The 12628-nt window shown below is 43.5% G+C and overlaps 2 protein-coding genes across 2 annotated transcripts; one reads left to right on the top strand and one right to left on the bottom strand.

Annotated features, from left to right (window-relative positions):
* Positions 1 to 205: 205 nt before the first annotated feature.
* Positions 206 to 5367, top strand: LOC136533215 (protein ALP1-like). The gene is made up of 2 exons (XM_066525785.1): positions 206 to 372; positions 4167 to 5367. Exons 1-2 carry the CDS (start codon positions 240 to 242, stop codon positions 5204 to 5206), a joined length of 1173 nt encoding a protein of 390 aa, XP_066381882.1. The 5' UTR covers positions 206 to 239; the 3' UTR covers positions 5207 to 5367.
* A 68-nt stretch (positions 5368 to 5435) lies between these two features.
* On the bottom strand, positions 5436 to 8046 carry LOC136533216 (coatomer subunit zeta-1-like). Its single transcript, XM_066525786.1, has 6 exons — positions 7785 to 8046; positions 7524 to 7683; positions 6668 to 6815; positions 6479 to 6556; positions 5797 to 5878; positions 5436 to 5711 (listed from the first exon to the last, which is right to left on the bottom strand). Exons 1-6 carry the CDS (start codon positions 7902 to 7904, stop codon positions 5652 to 5654), a joined length of 648 nt encoding a protein of 215 aa, XP_066381883.1. The 5' UTR covers positions 7905 to 8046; the 3' UTR covers positions 5436 to 5651.
* Between the last annotated feature and the right edge of the window lie 4582 nt (positions 8047 to 12628).

Genomic DNA, 12628 nt, shown 5'->3' with positions numbered 1-12628 from the left:
CATGAACAATTTAACTGACTGGTCCCACTTGTCAGGACTCTCAAACGGTGAAAAACGAACGGAATGCAGATGGAATGACTTAGAGAGCAAAGAAGTTCGGAGCGATGACACTCGTGCAAGCCCACTTTTTTAATGACTTGTGTGTAATTATGCTTTTTTAACTGACACAGGTAAAGGCCTCCAACATCTCAGACCTCCAGTCTTCGAGTCCTCGTTGTGCCTTTCTTGATCTCGCGTCCATGGCTCCTGTGCGAGGTGCCAAGAAGAGGAAGCGGACGGAGAAGCCCGCCCCGGCGCCGGCACCAGGGTTGCCGCTGCCGCCGCTGCCGGACGGTAGCGATTGGTGGAGCGTCTTCTACCGAAGGGTTGCAGGTCGCCTCTCCTCTCCCTACCCTCCTTCCTTGCCTGCATCGCTGTGGTCTGTAGAGTTTAACCATGTGCGCTTCCTTGCTCCTTTCGTCGCTGTAAGCTTGATCGCCGTGGCACCGTAGAAAAATATCTAGTTCTTGGTAATGCGTGTGTGTGCCCCCAGAGATTGACATAGTCCGTGGGTGGATCTGGAGGGAGTTCGAATTGCAGTTTGTGGGAGTCGATGTGTAGCTTAATCGGTTGATTGCTCTAGATGGGCTTTGAAGATGCCGTTGCAAAAGGGGTTTGATGCATTGGAATGGCGTGTTATGGATTGACAGCTTTAGACCGTGGCAGCTCCCGCGATTGCTCGCGGCTTCTGTAGCATCCTTTGAGTAGAGGATTATTTTGGGAATTCAGCGTTTGGTTTCCATTTCTTCTTGTTTACCCATGTTTGTTCCGAAATCCAGATCTGTAAACCTGCAGAAATCGCACTTTGAGCAGACGATGAATCTAGGCACCATCGGTTTTTGCTCACTTTTGTTGATTCAATTCAATCCAGAATCAGCTACGAGGAAGCTGATTCTCAATGCAGTGATCGATGATCTACACAAAAGTACCCAGTGCAGAGAGCTCCCGCTCTGTGCGGGGTCTGGGAAAGGGTGTCAGTGACAAGCCTTACCCTCGCCTGTGCAATGCGAGGAGACCGCGACTCGAACCCGGGACCTTCCGGTCACAGGCGGTAAGACTCTACCGCTTGCACCAGGCCCGCCCTTCATGATCTACACAAAAGTGTCTTGAAATTTTCCTTACAGAATGGAGTTTTTGGTATCTTAAGCTAAAAGGGAAAGTAAAGTAGTGAACACAAAAGGAAAAGAAAGAACAATGCCATCCACAACCTATGATTTTTTTAAAAGTTTCTTTGATGGATTGCTGACTGAACATCCGAGCGGTGATTTTGCTGTTTGAAGTTATATCACAATTTCTGTGTTATTTCTGAAAATATTGTAGACATTTTGTTGTGAATAGGTTCCCCTTATTAGACATAGACCTCTATACACTGAAACCTTGGGAACTGAAGGCTAGTTATAAACAAATAGTGGTGTAATTGTTACTAATTATTCATTAGTATTTATTGAATTGTTGCTAAACCTTGGGTATGCTTTTGGAATCTAAATTAGGAGTCGATTAATGTGTTTCATACAAGCACTAGAGCTCGAAGTGTACTTGCGGAACTTGCTGATGCTTGATAAGTTACATCATATATTGAAACTTCAGTGCTTGGTGAATTGTCAGTGTTTATGTTTGACAGATGAGCTTAAAGGAAGAATGACCATGCAGGTCGATAGTTTTCATGATCCTTTTGCTCTATTCATTGTGGGATCTCCTCACAGTGTTTATTGTGACTACTCAAGTTCAGAGGTCAATTATGGCAACCACAAGAAATCTTTCTGTAAAAATGTCCTTCGTTTTTGTAGAAAATTTTTGGATGCCATAGTTCTATACATGTCAGGTATCCTGACTGCTAAACTGATACTAACCAGTAAGATCTGGGAATGCCTGGTACACCCTGCATCATTCAGGTGTATTTTAAAAGATATGCCAAGCATTAGAAGTCATTCAGATTTTAAAATCAAATGGACCCGTCAACTTCTAGAAAAATGGGCCTGAAACTATAGGATCATATTTTTTAATGAATACTTTAAGGGTTAAAGGTGAAACTGTATCCCTGAGTTTGTATTCCAAGATGTGCATATCTCTTGCACGTCCTTGGGGAATATTGTAAAAATGATACTGTAATCTTCAAAATTCATGCACATATCTTGATTTGCATGTTATAATCGAACAATTTATCTGCCTTGAACGTTGATTTTGTAGTAGAATGCTGCATAAATATCTATTATACTGTTCTTAAAATGGTTATGTTTGCATTAAGGATGAAAGGGACCATCTCTTGGTGAAGGAGGATGAGATCCGACATCGATGGCAAGAGTATTTTGACAAATTGTTCAATGGTGAGAATACGTACACAACCTTTCAGTTGGATGACTCTTTTGATGACACCAATAGGCGCTTTGTGCGGAGAATCCAAGAATCTAAGGTCAGAGAGGTGTTGAAAAGGATAAAAGGAGGTAAGGCGATGGGACCGGATGGTATCCCAATCGAGGTGTGGAGATGCCTCGGGGACATAGCTATAGTATGGCTAACCAAGCTATTCAACCATATTTTTCAATCGAACAAGATGCCTGACGAGTGGAGGAGAAGTATATTGGTACCGATCTACAAGAATAAAGGGGATATTTAAAGTTGTACTAATTACCGGGGAATTAAGTTGATGAGCCATACTATGAAGCTACGGGAGAGAGTTATCGAGCATTGCTTGAGAGCAATAACGCGGGTCTCTATGAACCAATTTGGTTTCATGTCTGGAAGGTCAACCATGGAAGTCATTTTCTTAATAAGACAAGTTATGGAGCGGTATAGGGAGAAGAAGAAGGACCTACACATGGTTTTTATTGACTTAGAGAAGGCTTATGATAAAATACCAATGAATGTTATGTGATGGGCTTTGGACAAACATAAAGTCCCAACGAAGTACGTTGGGCTCATTAAGGACATATACAACAATGTTGTGACTAGTGTTCGAACAAGTGATGGAGACACGGATGACTTTCCGATTAGGATAGGACTACATCAAGAGTCAGCTTTGAGCCCTTATCTGTTTGTCTTAGTGATGGATGAAGTCACAAGGGACATACAAGGGGACATCCCTTGGTGTATGTTTTTCGCGGACGATGTAGTGCTAGTTGATGAAAGCCGGACATGAGTGAATCAGAAACTGGAGTTATGGCAGGAGACTTTAGAGTCCAAAGATTTTCTACTCAGTAGAATTAAAACTGAGTATATGAGATGTGACTTCGGCACTACTACTCGGGAGGAGGAAGATATTAGTTTGGAAGGTCAAGTAGTGCCTATGAAGGATACCTTTCGATATTTAGGATCAATACTACAGAGAGACGGGGATATTGATGAAGATGTTAGCCATAGAATCAAAGCAGGGTGGATGAAGTGGCGTCAAGCATCAGGTGTCCTATGTGACAAAAGGGTACCACAAAAGCTAAAATGCAAGTTTGATAGGACGACGATTAGACCTGCTATGTTGTATGGTGCAGAATGTTGGCCTATGAAAAGACGACATGTTCAATAGATAAGTGTCGCGGAAATGCGTATGTTGCGTTGGATCTGCGGTCATACAAGAAGGGATCGAGTTCGGAACGATGATATACGTGATAGATTAGGGGTAGCACCAATTGAAGAAAAGCTTATCCAATACCGGTTGAGATGGTTTGGTCATGTCCAATGGAGACTTCCAGAGGCACCGCTGCGTAGTGGAATCTTAAGACAGGATAGTAACGTGAAGAGAGGCAGAGGAAGACCGAAGTTGACTTAGGTAGAGGCAATAAAAGGAGACTTGAAAGGATGGAATATATCCAAAGACTTAGTTTTAGATAGGAGTGCTTGGAAAACAGCTATTCACGTGCCTGAACCTTGATTGCTTCTGCTGGGTTTCAACTCTAGTCTACACTAACTTGTTTGGGATTTAAAGGCTTTGTTGTTGTTGTTTAAGATCGCGTAACAGTCAGTGTCATTAGTGTTTCACTCTAGTTGTAAAACATGTTGTGCCTAGCGTTTCCTGTTAAATAATCTTGTTTCTCAAAATTTAAATTATTTGCCTTCCGTAGGAGCCTTCATGTTCCTCATGCGTAAGAGTGTAATATTTCACTAGTAACAATACTACGACATTCCTCTTTTCACAGGACATTTCCCTTTTCCAAGAGAACACCAGAACATGGAGTCTGTCCTCAAGATGTCAAGAAAGACCTTCGACTACGTCTGCTCACTTGTTAAGAAGGACCTGACAACAAAGACATATGGTTTCAGAAACTTCAGGTTTGGTGACAAGACAATCCTAGGGGTGGAGGATCAGGTGGCGGTGGCTCTGATGAGGCTGACAACTGGTGAGTCACTGCAGAACATAGGAATGTGGTTTGGCATGAATCACTCAGCCATCTCGAACATCACATGGCGGTTCATTGAGTCCGTGGAGGAGCGTGCCATCTGTCACCTGAAATGGCCGAGCCCTGAGGAGATGGCAACCATCAAGGCAAGATTTGACAAGATTTATGGGCTCCCTAACTGCTGCGGTGCCATTGACACCACACACATCCTCATGTGTTCCTCAGCTCAGCCCAACAGCAAGGTCTGGCTGGACAATGAGAACAAAAACAGTATGGTGCTGCAGGCTGTTGTGGATGCAGACATGCGGTTCAGAGACATCGTCAGTGGCTGGCCTGGGAGCATGGACGACTCATGCATCCTTCGCACTTCAGGCCTGTACAGGTTGTGTGAGAAAGGCCTGAGGCTTGAGGGGCAGATGGACCTTCCTGGAGGTTCCGCGGTTAGGGAGTACATAGTCGGAGATGCGAGCTACCCTCTGCTTCCCTGGCTCATGACCCCGTACCTGGGACATGGTCTCCCGGCAGCCAATGTGGAATTCAACAAGCGGCACACAGCGGCAACGGCAGTGGTGCAGACTGCATTGGCGACACTCAAGGGGAGGTGGCGTGTCATCCAGGGAGAGCTGTGGAGGCCTGACAAGCACCGGCTGCCAAGGATCATCTTCGTCTGCTGCTTGATAACCAACATCGTCATCGACATGGAAGGGACTCCAAGCGAAGACAAGCTGTTTTCAGGCAACCATGACCATGGCTACAAGCAGCAGTTCAGTAACGTCGCAGATGACAATGCAGTCAAGCAGAGAGACGACCTGTCTCTGCACGTCACCGCCGGCGAGTAAACAGTCACCGTCAGCTTCCTGGTTCCCTTGTGCTTTTTTGCACCATTAATATAGAACATGGATACAAAATTGTAAGTTAAGTTTTGGCAGATCCCAATAATGTTTTGGTTTAAGCGAGACATTATTACCATCTTCAAGAAAGTGTAGCCCTAATTCGTTAAGGTTGGCCATGCCAAGTTATCTCCATAAGCATGCTATTTTACCGTTTCCAACAGGGAGAGGTTAAACAAAGCTACCAATAACTGAACAATTCAAAATTAGAACAATCATGCTACACAACTTTGAAGGCTTACAGAATGAACATGAGAATTTTGGAAACACCATGCCATTCCACACATTCATTGATTTCAGATATTTTTCTTTCTCCATTGCTAACAAAAAAAAAGTGTCATCCAGACACAATAATAGATACTCCATCGTCACCCCCAAAATATAAAGCACAGCATCACATGAGAAGAGACTTCGCCAAATGCTCTCTTGCTTGCGTTAGGGCATTGACTAGAGTCTGCACGCAAATAACGAAAGCTAGTAAGTTTAAAGACACCAGTTTCTTCAGTACAAAATTGAAGTAGATGCAGCCTGCAGCCTACCTGCTCAGCTGATGAAGCACCCTCCAATCCATGACCAGACACCTTTTCAGCTATCTCTCTTCCTCCTGTTTCAAGTACAATCCTGTGTAATCATTCAAGAAAATTAGGTGTAGTGCAGCAAATAATTACATGCTGCTTACAATGTGCGATGTTATTCATCTCTAAGGTTGACAAAGAATGATGCTATCACTTTCACATTTCAGAGTTCAGACATCAATGGGGTTATCTAAAAGTCACATTGAGGCGAGTGCAAGGTTGTGGTAGCTGCAGTCATTCAAGATCTCAAACTCAAAATCAAATATATACAATTCCTCATGTGGATAATCAGTGTTGTTCCATTTCAAAAAAATCAATGGAATAGGATTTTGTTTTGTTAATGTCTTTAGCAGACTGAGCCATTGTTTCACATATCAAATTCTGTAACCCCATTAAAAGGTTAGGCATGCTTGGGCTTGGGGTACAGAAGCAGAACACAAGACTAAACCTTTGAATCCAGTGAATACAACCATTACAAAATAGAGGCCCTAAAAGAACTCTATTGCCAGGCCCCACTCCAAAAATCAAACATGCGGCAGATGACAGTCAGGTGATTTCAGAGCAAAGGAAGGATAATAAATGTACACAATAAAGGGAACAAGAAAAGAAGCCTTAATATCATGTATGTAGTAAGACAAGGCTTTACCCTCCATCAACAATTTCATCAAGACACAATAGGATCAGGTCCAAATTCTCGAGTGCTGTCCTTTTGTCAACCATGTTTCTGAAACCACCAAGATTGGAAACACATTCATATACAATCAGCATTAACACAATAACATGTAACAGAACAAACAGCGGTTGAAAAGATAAACTTTAATAGAGGGAAAATAACTTGAGAAGTCGCTCGACAGCATCAGAGAATCCCTGAAGAACTGATGCTAAAATAAGCTCATTCTCCTCTTCTCCTCCAGTAACAAAGAAGTGCAGGTCTTGGATGAACTTGTATACCACAATTTGACCATCAAACATTACAATCTCAGCTGTTAAAGAGAAACAAATAAAAATATGAAATAATTGAAGAAAAGAAAAAAAATAACTCAAACAGTCACATCTGCATGTTTAAGGAGAAATTAAGTCAGTCAGATGTAAAATTAGCCCAGGCTCATTTATAGATTTGTGGTGAGTGGGAGCTAGTACAAACAGTACCGTGACTGAGGTTAAAAGAGGATACAAGGGAGGACATGGAAAATATATACTCCCTCCATTCCAAATTGTAAGACGATTTGGCTATTCTAGATACATTGCTTTTACTATGTATTTAAACATAGTGTATATCTAAGTACATAGCAAAAGCTATATATCTAGAATGGAGGAGTAAAGGAGTAGATGATTTGTAAATTTGAATATAAGTCATGTCAATGAACAATGAATAAAATGGCATAGGGACCATAAATTAACATGCTGCACAGCAAAAGAATCAAAACAAGAATGGTGTAATACTGTAATTTAACATCGATGAAATGGTTCTACCCCTATACAAAAAGTCATATTCCATGGAAGCATTCTTGCCCAGCATCAGCATATATAGAATGGATTATAACAATACATCACACTCATGAGTTCATTATGAGATGATAATGCTAATCAAGTACTCTGGACTACCTCAAGCGAGCACAACAACGCTCACCGAGGCTCACCATCGGCGGAAAACAACTCCTTCCGTATAAGCGAAATCAGATGTAAATTACCTTCCGTTCCAGCATTCGCTTTCTGGGTTTTGGCAAAGACCGACTTCTCGAAGGCCAGCTTCGCGGAGAGAGTAGGCCAGTCATCGCTGTAGTACTTCACGGCGACGCGCTTCCCCTCGGAGTCCAGCAAGAGGATGTTCTTCACCGACGGGCAGGTCTCCTGCATCAAACAAATGTTCAGCCCTTTAAACAAATCGAGGCCACCACCATTCGCAGATCCCATAGCGCTTGCAGCAAAGAGAAAAAAAAGGACAGCCGGACCTGGGGACACGGACGAGCAGAGAACGACGAGGCCGGCCACAAAAGGCTGGATCTCGGAGCGATGGATCGGGGCAGATCAAGAGGACCGGCAGCAGCGCGGGAGATGGGACCACCTACCATCGCGGGAGCAGGAAGGATTCGCGGCGGGGAGCGGGCGACGGTGGTCGGGACTCGGGACAGCCGGCAGTAGCGCTGCGCGAGATGGGGAAGACGGCGTGCGGACGATTGAGGTTGAAGAAACGGAAGGGAAGCCGGGAAGCCGGTAGCGGTAGGTTGTGTCATGTGTGCCGTCTGCCGTGCCACGGTGGCACGTGGCGGTAGCCCAGTCTACGTTGGGCTTGCAGGTCCGGCCCAAACTCTCTCTACTGGCGTCTTCCATGCTAGGCCGACGTGCAGCTTCGGCCTTATTTCGACGATTCCATGTCTCGATTTCATGGCTCAATTTCACGTGGAAGTGTTGCTTAAAAAAAAAAGAAAAACGTGGAAGTGTTTCGGGCAAGACTAGCGCTCGGACGCTTCCCTCGTCCGCGTTCGGACCACTCCATTCTACTCCGCTGTCTATGTGGTCCGGATGACTTGGCTTGGTCTCTTTCACACCGACGTCTCACCCACCTCTTCCACACCGCTTCGTGTCTACCTCTTTCACGCCGCTAGGATGAAACCCCGCCTCTTCCACACCGGTGTCGCGCGCTCTACGCCTCCTCCCCACATCGACGCCGTCATGGCTCCCGCGTTAGCTCTCTCTTTCTCACTCAACAATCCTACATCTAGATATACTTTTACAACACTCAGATTAAACAATTGTAACATACGTCTGAAACAGATGAAACATTAGGACATACATTTGCAACATAGCCATTGCAACATATGTAACATCAAGATAAAACACTTGCAACATACGTCTAAAAACAGATGAAATATTTTTTAAACAAACTCTATGCAACATATGTATATAAGCATTGCAATATGTGCAACGTCCAAAAACTACTATTGCCAGTACACACGCTCCCATAGAAACGACCATCCTTGCATTGCACTTCTTTTTACTGCGATAAAAAGTCTGACGGTGAGGGGGTTCAACATTACAATGCAGTTGAGGCGTAAAGAACCGGCAGTGACGTATCAGTATTCAGCATCACCTGATGACACAGTGAATTGTGTACAGCATAAATGGGAGGGAGGCCCAACGGCCTCTCGTGTTGGCTAGTACTGCCTGGAAGGGCTACCATTGGGTTTGCGGTTCGGCCCAATCTGCCTCTCGTGAAAAAATGGGTTAGGGCCCTGTTTTGACGATTCCGACCATGACCACCTGACAGAGTGAGTGAGTGACTGTTGTTAGACCTAAAATAGGATCTCTAGGCATAAAACTAGCATGTCTATTTGCTATTGAACAAAACCGTGAGTCCTAGAACATCTGCTAGTGCAATAACAGTAGATAGAACGAGAGAAAGAGAGGGGTGAAGGGTGCAAACCATCGGCTGCCTTAGAGGAAGATGGGCTCGCCATCGCAATGTTTGGCGATAACCCGGTGGCAGTGGAGTAGCGGTGTCGTCCGGGGTCGGTGTAGACTCCGCAGGGCAGCCCGACATCATAGCAGTCCTTCGGTGAGATGCAGAGGCGGTGGCGGCGCTTCCCGTCGCTGGCAGCGCCCCCTCTGTGATCGGCTAGGGTTTAGAACTATAGGTGGGGTGCTAGGCGGCTCAGGCGAACCTCGTGACTCGAGTGCCCTAGCCCCACCTCCTATTTATGGCGCTGTGCAACGGGGTCCACCAACCATATTAGGGTTGGACGCCCCCGATCAGAGCGTAGATCCAAGGGCCCAATAGGCCGTTGGGCCTATTGGTGGAGACCAACTAACATTCTCCCCCTTGATCTCACTACCATCTTTTAATTTCATATCATTTACTTTTGTTCATTCCATTACAGATTAGCGCATAGAGCATGTTTCATCGTCACGGTCAATTGCCGATAGATTTAACAACTACAACACACCACTCTTTTCTGAAATAGATACTTAACTTTGGGCCTTCTTTTGTCCAGGAATTATAGGCTTTCTCTTAAACTCATGCCGGCTACATGTTCTCTAAACATGTTGGGTGGTAAGCCTTTTGTAAGCGGATCCGCGAGTATCTTTTAGGTACTTATATGCTCAAAACTTATGACATGATCCCGGACTTTATCTTTCATAACATAATACTTTATGTCAATGTGTTTGGCAGCACCACTTGACTTATTGTTGCGAGCATATTGTACTTATTATCGCAGTACAACTTAAGTGGTCTATAGATATCGTCAACCACATTCAAACCGGGTATGAACTTCTTTAGCCAGTTCACCTGCCCGTTGCCTCATAACACGCTACAAACTCGACATACATTGTGGACGATATAGTGACGGTTTGCTTTGAGCTTTTCCATGAAATAGCTCTCCTGCGAGAGTGAATACATATCCAGATGTGGATTTTCTATCATCTCCCGCATAATCAGAATATGAATATCTCACTATATGGAGTGAATCTGATCTTCTATACGTCATCATGAGGCTTTTCGTTCCTTGCAAATAACACAAGACTTTCTTTACTAATTTCCAGTGTTCTGCTCCAGGATTGCTCTAGAATCTACCAAGTAACCCGATAATAAATGCCAAGTCAGGGCGCGTACATACTTGAGCATATTACAAGCTTCCGACAGCTGAAGCATATTGAACCATTTTCATTTGATCGATCTCATACTGATTCCTGGGGCATTAAAAATCCCCATATCTGTCGCCCTTGACTATAGGAGCAGGTGAGGGACTACATTTGTGCATACTGAATTTCTTTAAGATCTTTTCTATGTATGCCTTTTATGACAGTTCTAATACCCCTTTACTTCTATCTCGGTGAATCTCGATCCCTAGAACGAACGAAGCTTCACCAAGATCTTTCATATCAAATTTTTAGGACAAAAACTTCTTTGTCTCCAGTAGTAGATTGACATCACTACTAGCAAGTAAGATATCATCCACATATAGGACAAGGAAGATAAACTTCCCATTCTTAAACTTTGTATAGACACAATTGTCCTCTACATTCTCTTTAAACCCAAAATTCCTTATTGTCTGATCAAACTTCAAGTGCCACTGTCTTGAAGCTTGTTTTAATCCATATATGGATTTCTTTAGGCGGCATCCCATTCGTTCTTTTCCTTCCATGACAAAACCTTTTGGTTGTGCCATGTAAACATTTTCCTTTAAGTCCCCATTGAGAAATGCCGTCTTTACATCCATCTAATGTAATTTTAAATCGTAATGTGCCACTAGTGCCATTATGATTCTAAAGGAATTCTTACATGAGACTGGAGAAAATGTCTCATTGTAATCAATCCCTTCTCTTTGTGTAAAGCCTTTTGCCACAAGTCACGCTTTATATCTCTCTATATTCCCTTGAGAGTTAAGTTTTGTTTTATAGACTCATTTACAGCCTACTGTTTTGGCTCCTTTAGGAATTATTTTCAAGTACCAAACTTTATTGGCATTCATAGATTTCATTTCATCTTCCATAGCCTCAAGCCACTTTGATGAATTATCACTTCTCATGGCTTCTTTAAATGAGGTGGGATCATCCTCCATTTAAAATTCCTCAGTGTTGTATACTTCATAGTTCGCATGAATAATTGATTTTCCAACTCTTTAAGACCTTCTAGGGGCCTCCACATTTGGCACATCTTCTGTTTGAGGCTATTGTTGCTCCCCCTCATTTGTGGCAATAGGTTCTATAGGATCCTAAAGAACATGCTCTTCATCATCATTCATTGTTGCCACAGGCAGAATAACAACAGGTATTGGCACCACAGTATCTTACACTGTCGGTGCAGCGACAGCAAATAGTGAGAAAATGGCTCATGAATCATCGGAGTGGGCACATACACCCGCTTCTCTTCAAGGTCAATTTCTCGAGCTACCATGCTCCCCCTCATCATTTCATCCTCTAGGAAGATAGCGTGTCTCGTTTCCACAAACTTTATATGTCTGTCTGGATAGTAGAAATGAAAACCTTTTGACTTTTCTAGGTAGCCAATGAAATGGCAACTTACTGTTTTGGGATCTAGCTTTCCAATGTTTGGGTTAAATACTTTAGCCTCAGGCCCTCAGCAGGACTCCCCCACACACGTAAGTGGTTTAGTGAGGGTACTCTTCCTGTCCACAACTCATACGGTGTTTTGGGCACCGACTTACTTGGTACTCTATTGAGAATATGAATGGTGGTTTTTAACGCCTCCATCCATATGCTCAACGGTAAGGTGGAGTAACTTATCATACTGCGCACCATATCCATCAGGGTATGATTGCGTCTTTCAGCTACTCCATTCTGCTAAGGTTCGCCCAGTGTAGAATACTGGGCTACTATGCCATTCTCCTGTAAGAACCTTGCAAAAGGTCCAGGAACTTGGCCATATGGGGTATGCCGACCGTAGTACTCCTCCCCACGGTCGGACCTGACTATCTTAATATTTAAATTGTGTTGGTTTTCAACTTCTGCCTTAAATATCTTAAATTTATCCAATGCTTCTGTTCTTTCTTTGATTGGATAAATATAGCCATAACGGGAGTAATCATCTGTGAATGTTATGAACGAATCATAACCATCCACACTCCTTACAAGAAACAGACCACAGACGTCTGTGTGAATAATCTATAAAATTCCTACGCTTCGTTTGACATCTTTCTTAATTTTCTTTACATACTTTTCTTTTATGCATTCTCTGCATTGTTCTAAATCTGATAACTCTAATGGAGGAATAATATCATTCTTAACTAGTCTTTCTATTCTCCCCCTCGAAATATGGCATAAACGACAGTGCCAT

This window comes from Miscanthus floridulus, unplaced genomic scaffold (genome assembly GCF_019320115.1).
Source record: "Miscanthus floridulus cultivar M001 unplaced genomic scaffold, ASM1932011v1 fs_815_1_2, whole genome shotgun sequence".
NCBI lineage: Eukaryota > Viridiplantae > Streptophyta > Magnoliopsida > Poales > Poaceae > Miscanthus > Miscanthus floridulus.
Note: the sequence above shows the minus strand (reverse complement) of the source record. Positions and strands in the feature narration are given on the sequence as shown.